This window comes from Ischnura elegans, chromosome 5 (assembly GCF_921293095.1).
Source record: "Ischnura elegans chromosome 5, ioIscEleg1.1, whole genome shotgun sequence".
NCBI classification, from domain to species: Eukaryota; Metazoa; Arthropoda; class Insecta; order Odonata; family Coenagrionidae; genus Ischnura; species Ischnura elegans.
This window is the reverse complement of record NC_060250.1, coordinates 52,980,380-52,995,672: the sequence shown is the minus strand read 5'-3', so window position 1 is coordinate 52,995,672 and position 15,293 is coordinate 52,980,380. Positions and strand designations below refer to the sequence as shown.

Here is a 15,293-nt window from a genome sequence, read left to right as displayed (position 1 = left end):
CCCTTTATCCGCCCCTGCCTGGACGTATACCATCCCTGGTCGCTCAATGTAGTTCAAATCCATAGTAATGCTCTTTATCATTTTATTAATTGATAAGCAAAAATTTATATGTTAGTTATCGTTGAAAGCTACAATTAAATTAGCTCAATTATCGTATGAAGCAGGTATTATGGTTTATACCATGCCTAAGTATTGATGCACATAAATCGCTTAAATACAAATAAAAAACTTGTACACCAAAGCAGTTTATTAGACCACAAATTCAGTAATTCTACATAATGCAGTAAAATATAAACTATAGTGAGTTTGGCTTTGTGCGGCGTATGCTCAAATGCTGAAGAAAGGTTACTGCCAGCGCCGCGAACTCTTTTTTGTTTTTTTTTAATTCGCAGATTTAAATACTTATCATTGCATTAATGCATGGGCTATAGTGCTTTGCTTTATTAAGATGGAGATGGTAATCTTTCACCTATCGCTCTCCTAAAATCACACTCTTTCCAAGATACGACTCACAGCATGCGCTGGTTATTTGTTTCTCAATTTTTTATTTAAATGTATGTTGGAAAAGAGAGACATCGTCACTTCCCTTTATACTTGAAAATCACCTGCTACACATCATTATTTGCTCGATAAATGTAATGAGTTAATATAAGGAATATCGATAGCGAGAGGATGAGACAAAATGGATGCTGCTGGTGGGAAAGGAATTTTCCCTTAAATTAACGATATTTTGGTCTTCTGTATTTTTATCAATCATATCAACTTTTGTGTCCTCCTCCTTGTTCCCTCTAAAATGAAGGAACACAAATAAAGATATTCAGGTTGTTCAGCATTGCTTTTTGCAATGGCATTCATTTTTTCCACTCAAACTCTCACCAAGCCCTTGTAAGATTAGTTGCATACACTTTTATACTCATACATTCAGTTTCCGTCAGCAATGCCATGTAGGTTGTATTCCGCACATCTTCAACGAAAATATTTTAAACTATTTATCAAATAAAAATTGGTAAATATTTTACAAGAGACCCATGATTTTTCAATTGCGCACAATTATGGTATTAAAATCTCGCGAAGAATTCGTTTAAGTGACTAATGTTCAGACGAGAAGTGGTTACTATGGCAAGAACGAGATAAGCCACAAGCTGTTATTGTTGGATAATGCTTTAAAAAAAGGTTCGTAATATACACCTTGTAACCAGTTCATCGGCGAGGCTGCAACATCAGGGGATCAAACTCACCCAGATTTTTTTTAGGCACAGCCTTGGGTGTATCCTCCCAAAATTAAACCCTTGTTTCCCCCAAAAATTCTCTGGCTGTCGCCTTGATGACCAGTATTGAGGGATCTTCAGTAGAGGAAGCTTCAGGCATGGATTCTTGGGGCGTTGGATAATGCAGGACTGACTCCATTTGGTGGTTTGCAGCCCAGGAGCCAGAGGGTGAACTTGGCGGGTGCGTGAAATGGCTCCATGCTTTCCCGTGGCAGCGACCTGCGTTGTATCCACAGTTTGAAGGCGTTAATAGTGTTGACGATGTCGTTCCAGGAGAGCATGAGCGAGATTAGGACGTCTTGCACGCCGTTGGCGTAATCCAGGACATCCATTCTCTCTGCTGCCCTGGGGAGCATCCATACATAGCCCTCCACTGCACGGTTGGCTGAGATGATTAGGATGAGCCCAATGCAAGTGAAAAGCCTGTGGATAGCAATATACGCCTCAGTTAGTTAACTACGGATACGTTTTTAATTATGGTGCCTGTTAAGGCAAGCGTCAGCGGCAGGATAGCGGTATCAAATTTTGAAATACGTTTGATTTCCACGTTGAAGTGAAAAAATTGGTCATGACCTACTTCATTTCTCCTGCTACTCAAACGAAGTGGTGTTTTACTGTCATCAAGACCATGTCTGAGAAGTCACGAAGAGACTCGAAACGGTGGCATCTCCTTGACAGCAACAACCAATCTTGACCAATCTACTATGCTAGCCATATTAGAAAAGTGAAATAAATATTTCTCTCTCTAATTGATGCTCATTTTAAATATTAGTACCAATATAGATACCCTTACTCAAGTCAGAATGTAAGTGAGGCAACTATGTGATATTTTTTTAAATAAATTTGCAATAATTAACTAGTATATTCTATCTCAAATAGCCTACGTAAGTAAGCTCATGGGGCAAATATTTATTGAGGGTATCAGAAGAATTTGATCGCACAGCTAGCATTATAAATTTTTCAGCCTGCAGAAAAGGAAATTTATACGGAAAATAACGAAAATTGAAATATGATTTGGGTACCTTTCCTTTGCGATGCTCATCCTTACGTCCTTCTGAACGGTTGAATATCTTTTCTTCGCTTTAACAACGGCTGTTAGAGTGATCATGCTCAGGATTAAGTTGGAACTCAGCAAAATCGTGTCCGATCCTAGGAGGCATCCTTGCGCTATGCTGTTCGCTGCAAGTTAAAAAAAAGAACTTAGGAATACAGAATGATAAACCTTTCCTATTATGCGTATCCGCGTACTTATGCAGTCATTTGAGAAGGGTAATTGAAGGAGAAAAAGGGTAGACCAGGAAAAACTTAACCGCTAAAGGTATATGCGTTTTACTTTCAAGCTTTCAATGCGAGCCTATACTTGTGCGCTTGTAAGGTACTGTTTGCCTCAATGAATATATTTCCAATTACAAATTATTACAATTATTAATAATGTTTACAACGCGACCTTAATATTTATAACAATTTTAAAAGTATTCAAACTGGCAGTAGTTGCTTTTTTTGACCTTGGAACAAGGACCATTATATCTCCTCTTGCTGGAATACCATTTACAGCATATTTATCCTGTCACAACAAAAATCGTAATTATATTACACATTCTGGAGGAAATAACTGAGAGTAAGTAGCGGGATCTTGCAGGAAAAAGCAGCATTGAAAAAGAAAGTAAATTTTGACATCATAAGTAACAGCCTTGAAATTAGAAAAATAATTCTCAAAGCCTACGGGGATCCAAAACCAGGGGGAAATTTTTTTTTAAACAGTACAGATACTAAAGTTGGACACTTCTATTTACTACCGATTTCAATGTGCATCTTTTCCCTTTCATTTGCTTTAAAATTTCTTCATTTAATATTCGGTCTTATCTACGTAGTATTATTGTATAAGTATTGTCCACTTAATTTTTAGCATTCGTCTATAACACCGTAGTTCGAATGAATTCAGCCTCATCTTACCCTCTTACCCAGAGTCCATGTTTCTCGGCCACATAATGCCACACTCAATACGTAGGCCTTGAGAATTATTTTCCTAATAGGGTGGTTTCCTATTATTTTTTTATTGCCTAAATCGAAAGATTATTACTCCTGGAGTACGTATTTCACGCTTTTAGATTTTTAAATGACGATATCTATTTTTCGCGATTAAATGAAAAGTGAAAATTTTCAAGCGCGCGAAAACGCGGCGGCTAAGTATGAATGTCGGGAAGTCTCTCCGCGTGACGTATTTCTGGTTCCCCCTCCCGCCCTGCGAGGTGACCTTGAGGCGAGGCTTAGCGCTGATACGACGCAGGCTGCTAGCGGCTAGCCTAGTACCCTGCTGACTGGTAGCGCTTGGCTTAAATAAGGATTATTAATAACTTATCAAACGAGGAAAACTTTCTGACCTTAGCCAGTTTTAATAAGTGATCGTTAAGACATGTTTCCCTGAGCTCTGCGCCTCATGCATGCAATGGTAACCTCAGACGACGTATAACTCCTATCTTCTCGTTTAGAAACTAGGTCCCTGTGACGTCACGTGGAGTGGCATCGCATGGGCGCCAATCTGGCCCTTTTCAAATGAGGATAAAAATGGACCATTGCCATTCGTCTAACCCGGTATTTCTAAAACAAAATAATTTGTATATTATGAATACACTAATGGTGGGTAACGAATCGCAATCAATGCCTTTCGTTTTCTTTGATGAAGGAAACCACCCTATTTCAAGGCTGTTACTTCTGGATGTTAAAATTTTACTCTCTTTTTTAGCACCGATTTTGCCTGCGAGATTCTGCTTATCACTCTAGCTTACTAGGTACTAAGGTACTAAGTGGAGGGTTTAAAACTAATTTTAATACTTTTCATAATCGGCAAAACTTCATTTTTCAAAGAAATCTTTTGTAAATTCATAATTTTTCAATATTTGGCTTTCTTTTGTATTGCAAAGTAAGTATGCTTATATATTTCGGAAGGGGGGCCGGACTCCCTGGACCGCCCCCCTAATTACGCCCCTGCCACGAGGGACATGTTGATGGGAGAAGGCTCAGAGGAAAACCACCAGTTTATAGACCAAATAATGAAGGATGTTGGATGCTAAAGCTACGAGTTAATAAAGAGGGAGACGGGGAAATGAGAAGAATGGAGAGTGCCTACCATTCTAGCTGCTGCAAGTCAATCTAGGGATTAAATACCAGAGAGAGAGAGAGGGATTACAGATCGCTACCAAGGCTGGATTTTGAGGGAAATAGCGTAGAAAGAAAACTTAATATTTATATCCTAGCCCTTTTAGTGCCAGCGTATTTTGCCCTGTATGCTGAAGAATGCCAGGGCCTTTTTTTGGCGAATTCGCAGGTTTGCGCTTAAAAATTTGCATAAAGCCTAATATGCATTTTCAGGAACTATTTTCTTTTAATCTGCTCCCAAAACTTACGGGTATGTTAAAGCATGACAGATACTGAAAATTGTTACCAAAGCCACATGAAACACAAAAAATAAAAGGCGTGAGTGTAAAAAAAAACCTTGGGACTCTTCGCACATACCCCCCGGGCCGACTGACCGGCCTGCTGGCACTACAGTGTGTCCCATTTATCTTGACCACCCGAAATAACTTTTTGTCCTGATGCAAATTCAAAAATGTGTCAAGCAAATTTTCATTAGCCGTCAGGGGGATATTAATCAGCATGGTGGCCTTCCTTGTATATTTGTTATTTATAAAGATATGAACAGCGGTATGTCTTTTTAAATGACGCCCTAGACGTGGACGCGGTTGTGATACCGAGCTCAAAGTGACTTTTGTGTTACGTTTTAACTTGCTTGTCATTTGTTTACTGCTAACTCCAGTAAGTGGACGAGTTTCTTATGTTTTCATAACGTTCTGTTTATGTTAATGGTCCACTGTGCTACATTTATGAATAAGTCTTTAGGAGACGAAATGAATCGCCGAATAAAAAATATAGGGATATAGGGTGCCATTTAAAAAAGACATACCGCTGTTCATATATTTATAAATAACAAAGCTACAAGGAAGGGAATATTTCTGATTAATGTCCCCCTGACGGATAATGAACATTTTCTTGACACATTTTTGAATTTGCATCTGGACAAAAAGTTATTTCGAGTGGTCAAGGTAAATGGGACACTCTGTATAATCGCAAGGGGACTGCATAGAGAAGGCTCATTTCCATCCCATAGATGGCTTATTTCCGTTGCCACTTCGGTCGCATTTCGATCGGTTTTCAAAAATGTCCGCGGCGCAGTGATGAGTGCAATGCGATCCACTTTTTTCCTTATTTTGCAGTGTAATGTCATCAAATGCGGGGAATATCATTGAAGAGTTATGCATTTCAGAAATCACATCACTATATGTATAAATTGCGGTTAATACCCCTAATTATACCTTATTTCTCAGTGAAACTCGGATCAATTTGTCCATTAGCGACGCGAGTGGTGACTTTTCTAAACCCATTAGAATGCGCGGTCTTTGACAACACTATTAGAGGCCAACTTGAGGCCGATTGTAATATTCCCGTTGACATCTATCATTTAACCCAGAGCTGCAGGTTTGTTCTTTGATTTTTATATCTTTTCCCCAAAATTGTGTGAAACAAATGGGGAAGCTTTTGGTACTGTTTACTATAACCAAGCCTTGACTCTCCCATCTATATCTCGGCAGCAGAAAGCATATCAAACTCCTCTATTTCCATCTTTTTACGTAACGTAAAGCTACCGTTACCGTATAGTATGAAATGACAATACATTGCGAAACGATATTAGTAAGATTATTTTCATATTTGGAACTGAAGTAGAAATTCTTCCTACTTTACTATAGGAAAAATAAACCTTCCAAGTTACTAGAAAAATAAGCTTTAATTACTGCTTCCTTTCACTGCATGACTACATGATACGAGTAAGAATAGTATTTTTGGTGATCCGCGAGTAAGTACTTGTTATATAAACTTCATAGATATGCCTTGCACTCCTTGTTCTCCAAGAAATACTTTGCCGTAGAAAAATAGTATTGATCAGGAAATAGCGATGCTTTTCACGAGCTGAACCATTCGAATGGTACATTTCGGGCCGAAAACGTGCTCAGTTTTTTATTAAATATATTATTTTGACAATTATAGTGCTCTGTTTCATTTAATTACATTTTTTTTGGATGCCGCAAAATTTTTTTGGAAAATATATAAGGTAATCGCTAACCCTTACTTCTGTCCTTGAAACTGTTAATTGAAGAGCTAACTTGTATTTTTATCTTTTCGGAAAGACGTGGCTTTTATTATTTATATTAATACAAGTACGATCTGCAAAATACGACGGTGAAAATATTTTCGTGAAGAAAGTAGTGTGCCATGAGTTGGTATTTTATTAATAGAATATACGATGGTCCTTCTTTTAAGGCGATAAAATATGCAACCACTGCCAGTATGAATTTTTAAATGCTACAAGTAATGTAGTGATGCTTTATATTACTTAGTATATATTATTCAGCAAATAACAGGAATCAGGCCATCACAATTATGGCAATGCTGTTTCAGTTGTGATGATCACGAGACTACAACTGACTTGCGCCCACGCAATACTCGAGCAAGCATAGAATGAAAAAATCTGAAAAAAATATGTTAGTTCGGAGAGTAAAATCATCAATGCCGACGTAGCGAAGGACACACTCTGAAAGGTTAACTTATTTCATGAGCATAAAAATTACTTATTTAATTTATTTATTAATTAAGAACATTTAACCACTAACTATACGATTTGTTCATTTTTTATATTTTATAATTGATATGAAATAATGATTCATATGACTATTATGAATTTAGACCGATAGAGAAACTTGAAATCATCGTCATTACTTATAAACTCTGTAGAAGTTAGGCAAAAATATACCTCATTTCCCAATTAAAATACCACCCAAGGAATTTTGATGCTTAGGTGTGTGGAAGTAGTATGGCTTTCACCTCTGATCCAGTCCTGGGTGAGCGATGCCTTAGGATTAATTCCATTTCGTGATGTCGAGAAGGTTGTAGTTAGTCCGGAGGAAGTGACAATCAACAGCGGCCACATGATGGCAAAAATTGCTCTAAATACCATGTTCCTCTTCTCTATCTGGAAGTTTTTCGCATATCCTGTGGCAGCAATATCCGCACAAGGTGACTTTGAATCCCTAGAATAATGAAAGCAAATGAGACCGCGGTAGTTACCAAAGCTTAAACAGAATATTACATAAACCACACTGAGGAAGGTATTAAAGTAAAGAACAGTAATTTACTGTTTTGGAGTAGCATTGACGTTTTTGTACGTGTCGTAGGTTGCCAACTCGTGCCCCATTTGGGATGGATAAAGCTCGTTTAAATTTCATTAATTTGCTATCAAAACCGATAGTTTTTTAGGACTTCCGCTATTTTCAGTTTTGAAATCATGGTATGAAAATGATAGGTCATTTATTCGATTTTATTCATTGATTGCTACTTTAGCTTTATGAAAGTCATCTCAGAAGACTGTATAAAAAATTCTTCTATTTGGAAATAATTTATTTTGAATGTACACACAGCAAATCAGTTGTTACAAGAAGGAATCATTTTTTCCGGTAGCAGCCTCTTGATAATGACCTGAAAAGGTTGAAACCGGTCGAGCCATTTAATAAATATTGTGTGGAATACAAAAAAGAATACAACAATACAAAGTTTCCTTTTTTATCCGTCAACTCACGAGTCCGCAAAGTAGCTTCGCAAACCATTGATTATTTAGCAACAACTGGAGAAGACATTAATAATGCCTAACAGATAATTTATCAAATATGTCATTGAGACTATGAGGTTAGATTAAGAATATGAGGTTAGGCTTGAAATGTGAGTGGAATTGAGAATATTTGGGGTAGCAGGTCATGGAGAGGCTATAGCAGATGCTATTGTTTCTTATCGTACGGGAGAAATGTCTCTTAAAATCACTGTTGCTCTACATGCTCCTTTTGTATTCCATTGATCTTTGTAGCTCATGGCCATTGTTATTTGCTCTGCTTATTTCCGATTTTTGGAGTGCTACTCAAAATAATTGGCTCGCAATGACTTGATATTGAATGACTAGCGTTAATTGGAACACAGTGCTCTCACACGAAGCAAAAGTCCTACTTTTTTTATGATGATAAATTTTATAAAAATATTGGGACACTTTATCCACAAATGAGATCGTTAGTAAAAAGATTTTTTTATTCGTTTTATCCTAGTGGTATTTAGGGCACATAATAAGGGCATGGAAATTATTAATAGTGAGATATGAAATTGGTTGAGAAATAAATCATTAAAATGAAAATGTAACCCCCTATTAAGATTGAATTGTCAAGATCTGAAGAGTTTAGAGGTCAATTTTTCCAACAATAGCTTATTTACGTTTGCTCTTCAAGGCTTGCAAGGAATGGCTCGCGAAGACAATGTTACAACTGTCCATGGCAAAATGGAAAACACCCATAGTTATTGCTACGCTTAAATCCACAACTCCACTACCGACTATGGTCTCGACACTGTTATGTTATTCTAAAGGTCCTTGGGAATGACATAAGAGTGCCGAAACCATATATGTTAATTGGTGGTGGAGTTGTGTATAGAAGTATGAAAATTACCATTAGTGTTTTATGTTATATCATGGATATAACGTACTGCCACCACGACAAACCTGAAATAATTTCATGCAATGTTACAGCTGATCGTCGGCTATTGACTCTAGTGCCTGCATGTGAATGAAAAACGAATTAGTAGGGTGTTTAAATTTTAGGTACCACACAGTGAGGAAACCAATTATTCGTTAAACATATTTTTCGCGTTTCTAAATAACTCATTTACTATTCAAAAGTCTTAAAGGTACTGCTTTACAGCCATTCTATTTTATACTTAGAAATAGTGTCACTTTTTCGCGTTTATCCAAAATTTGGGTCCTCACTACTCCTATGTGAAGGTACCTAATATCTCTGATTCTCAGGACTGTCTCTCATTTTCAATAAACACACACACACACACACGTGCTGATGGTGGAATTGGAAATTGGGAATTAGTCCTACGATAGTCCCACGAGGATGCACATTTCCAGTCCGTAAGCCTTGTCCAGTAATCTCCTAACTATGGCCCGCTGGCCATATCCGGCCCGACTCATAATTTTATCCGGCCCACCGACAAACATTCTCCAGTAGGAAGTATGTGAAATCTAAGTATCGAGAAAATTTGTTCGATGATAATTTGAGATCAATTCTTACAATTGGCTCATCTAATCTGGATCTCATCTAATAATTTTAATAAAATTTTGAAGTCAAAACGACAGCATCATTCGTCACACCCATTCGGTTTCATGAAGCTAAAAGCCGGAATCCATTTAGTTCACCCTAGTTTTTGCTAAAAAGATATTTTGTTAATTTTTCCATGTTTCTACTTTAATAAATGGGGATATTAAATCCCTGCAATGATTAAAAATATTTTTTATTCCTTCTGCCCGTATAAATGTTAGAAATATATGATGTCGCCCGTATATAGAAAAATTTTGAGATCTTTGGCCCAGTCAAACACTTTTAAGCCCACTTACGTAACTGGAGAGGGAGGAGGGTAGAGGGAGGGTAAAGGAGAGGAGGAGAGATAAGAGACCTCCGACGACGCATCCGGGTGTTTCAGGATTTTTCTTGTAGGGAGAAAGGATTTAGGATGGAATAATTACGACGTCGTCATTAAAGTGACCGAAGTTACCAACATAAAAGAGTATATATCAGTTTTATTTTTTCTTTTGGGGATAAACTGTAAGACTAGATGATGTATCAACATTTTAGTTAATTATCAACTAAATATGGGTTTTAAAAATACGTAAAAGTTTTATATTAATCTAAATTAATTATTGTATCTTATTTCGGAAGATGAATGCTGTTGACGAAGCAGTTTTTCCCAGGTTGAGTGACAAATTTCATGAAGTGTACAGAACGGCTAATTGTACGGTGCGCGGAGACATTTATTGCACTGGCGTGTCCATATATTTGACTTTTTCATAAAACAAAAATTAAACAAGAATTTAGAATAAAGTTTTCTTTAAAATGACGCATTTTTCACTATTATATCATGCACTAAAGCCCAGTTATAAATTTGCTAAGTATAGCGGCACATCATTCAGACGCCGACAGTAAGTTATTAGGAGACTATTATCCTATGAGAATAATAATAAAAAGATTCCTCTTTAGATGTAACGTATTGGCTCCACCCATCAGCTCGTCGATAAATTTTTTTCAGCTACGATTAGTAACTCATGAAATATATTTTCTAATTCAATGATAACGATGCCATAAGTTATCTTAACCTTCATAATATGAATTTGTTACTTTTCCACGGCTTCCTTCATTGCGTTTTGGCTTACCTAGTCATCAAGAATGCATCCAAGCACATTACGTTGAGCCAGAAAGCAGATCCAAGGAGGAAGAATTGCACGATGAGAGCTGTAAGTGAAATTGTAAGTGTAAGGGAAATTAGAAAATCATATATTTATGGTCCTAGAGAGAAGAAATAACAAAAATTATTTTACCTTTAGGCGATGAAAATTGCTCAAAAGTAGAACATGATTATTTTAGAAAACATTTAAACCGATTTCCACTTACGTTTGAGGAAGCTATTTGGAGGGTAGCATATAAGCTGTGAGCCAAATTTCATTTCTAACTGGCATGGAAAAGTGTTTTTCTTTTTATCGAGGCAATCTTTGATTTTTCAAGCACTCTCGATATTGATTTGAACACAATCAATACATGTTCATCACTACGAATGGATCTATCTTGAGAGGTGTTTTCTTGGATACCATTTTTGAGACACAGTGCTATCTCAGCAAACTGTGCTTTTCACCATTTTTAATAACCGAGTTCTCAGACTGAGCGCTCATGTTTGCCACCGCGAGAAGCGTACGTAATTATAAGGAACAGCAGTGGATTATAACTGCTGATACCGTTATGGAAGTGGAAAATTGTGTCAATTTTACCAGTAGGTGTAATGAAGGAAAAGCTATCTCCTTGTATTTTTGTACTAACACGTTAACTGATATTAGGTTTAAATTAATGTAAACTCTTAACTTCGTTAAGAGTGCTTTAGCCAGTTAAGCTAACGGGGCATCATTACCCTCTGTGGAAAATGTGGAGCATACCGTACATGATAGTTTGTTCTGCTAAGTATATCATGCTACCAACATCCCAAGTCGTGCGCACTGCGCCAGAATCGGAGAGCAAAGCCCGAACTTTTAACACTAGTTGTATTTGCTCCCGATTATTTTAATTATACCGGGACTATCTGCGGTGATAACTTTTCGGGATCATCTGCAACGCACAAATGCACATTCGACCGGAAATCGAGTTCGTATCCCGGTCAAGGCGAATGATATTTTCTCTCAGTGGAATTTTCACACATTTGTGAATTGCGGTGAATCCGTTAAGTTATCAACGTGGTTAGTTCCGTTGGTATGCTTAAATTTGTTCGGAGTCACTACCTCCTATGTAAGTTTTAGGGGTAAAGGGGAGAATAAATGATAGCGGATAGAGGGGAGTGACTGAACTGCTATTCACCATGGAAAATGGCACCGAGGAATATTCAGCAACATGTCATCAGATTACTGCTTTTCACGGACAAGGGACTTGCAAGATGTTAAATATCCGAGAAAACCCTAAGGTAGTACCCATTTTTTAAAGCATTCTAGAAAAACACGATTTATTTGCGGAGATGTCCTTGATCCCTTATTTAGTCCGCTTGTCCTAAGAAAACTAGACGTGATAGAAAAAAATCTGAGCCCAGATTTCGGAATCAGCATAAAAAACACCTATAGGATCACTAAAAAACATGTCTAGGACAGAGAAAAAAGTTTTTTTTATTGACCTGTGTGATTGGTCGTGAAGAGATGGTTGAAGAAGTAAGGATAGCCATTGAATATTGAGGCTTAAAATTGGGATTGTGTTGAGGGGTCAAATTACGACATGTGTGCGGTAAGGAATCATTAAAAATTAAAATGAGTATTTTAAAACCGGAGCAATAACAACATTTTGACTCAGTTCAGTTGCACTCCACCTACTACCTTTCATTTATCTCCCAACCTCTTCTAGAGAACTTGTACATATATGTGGCACCCACACCCAAAAATATTAGGAGCCACCCTGATTAATGACGCAGTAAGAACGGAATCCGATTGAACTAATTAATAATTCTGTGGTACTAAGATACTCTTACTCTCACCGAATGACTCAACACGATAAATATCTAAATTATATTAAACATTAATTAATGAGGCTTAGTTTACATCTTCCTGATCAAGACAACTGCTCAAAAACCTTCCCTCTTCGCTCGAAAGGGACTATCTTGTATCCTCATTCAAAATGAAAATAAACTTTTTTTTAAATCCTTAATTTATTCTGTACGGACTTGACTTTGTCAGTAAGAGCTTGGAAGTCCGGGTGTGTAGGTAGTAAAATATGGATATAAACCTAGCTAATTTCTTAATGAATGTATCTTCCACAAATTTGAAGCCAGAATGGGTTAATCAGTTTCAACCTCATTTACTTACCCAGTAACAAGCAATCCATGTCAGTCACTTGCGTCGAAAACACCGTCACCGAGGCGTACACGATTCTTGCCACCACCAAGTTGATCAACAAGTAGAAACCGTTGATCTTAGTCAAGAGCTGATCATTCGACCCTCCCGCACTCAGGCCGGTCAGAATGGAGCAGGCGAGGAATACCAATGGTGGTATCCTCCAGATAAGTATTCCCGCCGTGGTGAAGGTCTCGTCGGGATAAATATTCTCCAGGCAAACGTAGGGCCTCGCCTTGTCGTTGCTGTCACTCTCAAAGCAGTAGCTGTCCGGTCCAAGTTCTCTCACGTGAGATTTGGGAAGACTGAGTCGACCGTCTGGTAGGAGACTGTAGGCGTTGTCATGGTACAAGTCTGGTTGCAGGAGGTAATCCTCGCCTCTGCACTGAGATCTCTCAATCAACAACTCATCGACTTGCATAACGGTGTGCTTACCGTTAACGCCGTCAATCGCCACTTTCAACTCGAAGTCGTGTTCACTCCACACGCAGCCTTTCCCTCGTCCGTACTTGTAGGAGTGTTTTTTTGGACAACACTTCCTCAAGCACATTCCTCGTAGTTCACACCGGCAGCCAATAATGGTGGAATTCTTCCTGTACCACTTCCCACTCGGGTAAACTATGGAATTCCTATTGTCCAGGATACTGCCGTTGTCAAGTAGGACTGCGGAGGTAATATTGATTCCCGGACCTCGTTTGCATTGGCGTAGCTCGGAGTTTTGTGATGTGGAGTCAACTTCGCTTCTGGATAGGACCACCAGCTGAAACAGCAATATCGAGGCGAAGATATGGATGGCTACATGACGAAGAGACATCGTGGATCGTATCCAGTATGGGATTATCGTAGCTGAGTGACAAAATCTCCGCCAGCTTGGCGTCTAAACTTGAACGAATCTCAACTCTTTTCACGGTAACTATTAAATTTAAAGTCATGCGGCCTTAAACTCAAAATTTCGATGGTATAGGGACACGAAATCTTGTGGATTTAAACTGAATTGTACCTCTATCCGCTTTCCTCAGTCTCACTCATCCAAGAAGGAACTATTCTGCCACTGTCGAAGAAAGGAAATGCGCTTTAAGTGACGTCGCTAGTTTCCCGACGAAACTCAATTGTTTGGAGCGGATGCGGTTGTGTAGAAAACATGCGACTTTGAATGTCTGTGTATTTTTTATCTCCTTCGCGTCCTGGGTCTTATCAAACTTTGTCGCCTTAAAGGATAACTGAGTCAGTTTACCGACATTCTATCGCAGTTATAATTTCCTCTGATTATGATAAAAATGGGACCAGAAGAGCCTTTTGCAGTGTGAGAAGGAATAATTTTATCCGTCGGTGTGCTATATTTAACAGGTTTATACCAAGTGTTGATTTTCTTACTAAACTCAAATATTTTTGTCGAAATAAACTTTAGTTGTTTTGGTAAAAGTATTCGCAAAACATTGTGTTGATTGAGAAAATTTTGGAGATTCCTTGTAGTTATTCTAGGCCAGTTGTATGGTGTTTCCTCTGTCAAATTATGCGCTTGGTAAGCACTGCATAAGTATATTGGCTTGCGCTGGATTTTTATCTTTTTTGCAGTTTTTAAAATGTGAAATTCATTTTATTTATATTCATGACTGCAAAAATGACACTATTTGGCCTTGACATCGAGAGGTTACGACAAAGAGCAATCGATATTCGCAAAAATCCATATCCTGACAAGAGGTATCCAACCTAGGCGGGACTCGAACACGCGATCTTCAATATGACAAGGCTATTAAGAACCTGCCTTCACCGAAGCCGGAAAAATTTATGTCGTCTGACTTATGAACCTACCACACATAAGATTACTATTATAGAATTTTATTACCGCTTGAGGTAGGCTTTCGTGAAACACATCATGTATTACCTCGATCTGTCCCCTACCTAATTCGAAATTTATTTATTGATTTCTAGTAATATTTATTCCCCTTTCGCCATGTATGTTACTCATATTCCAATTTCTACTTTTGCATCATCCCTGACATTTATCCCTCTAATACATCACTCAGCACCTAGTCTAGTACTTCATCCATCCTCTGTCTCCTCCATTTCTCCTCTATAAATTTCCTCTATTCAACAACCATATCTAGCACTTCCTCGATCCTTTCTCTTTCCTACCATCTATCTGACAGTCTAAATAAATTGTAAAGAAGAACAAAATAAACTTATCTCATTCGTTAATTAGACATATACATAGACATGTTACATAGAGATGTTACATGGTCGTCGGCATACAAATTAGTTAACTTCTCGCTAGTTTGGAGAGAGAGACACAAAATCGTTCCGTTCTAAGCCGATGATCATAATTTGAATTAAGGTTAAAAAGAGATTCCGAAGTCTTCTACATTTGAATCAGTGAAAGGTGCTCGTAGTAATCATTTAAGTTGTCGCTCAGTATCTTATGAATGAAAAAGATCTACTTTTAATCCACATGGTTCGAGATAAACAAC

The 15,293-nt window shown here is 37.8% G+C and overlaps 1 protein-coding gene across 1 annotated transcript; it reads right to left on the bottom strand.

Annotated features, from left to right (window-relative positions):
* Window positions 1–229: 229 nt before the first annotated feature.
* On the bottom strand, window positions 230–13,909 carry LOC124158881. The gene is made up of 5 exons (XM_046534282.1): window positions 12,799–13,909; window positions 10,624–10,702; window positions 7,203–7,408; window positions 2,291–2,447; window positions 230–1,691 (listed from the first exon to the last, which is right to left on the bottom strand). Exons 1-5 carry the CDS (start codon window positions 13,637–13,639, stop codon window positions 1,361–1,363), a joined length of 1,614 nt encoding a protein of 537 aa, XP_046390238.1. The 5' UTR covers window positions 13,640–13,909; the 3' UTR covers window positions 230–1,360.
* Between the last annotated feature and the right edge of the window lie 1,384 nt (window positions 13,910–15,293).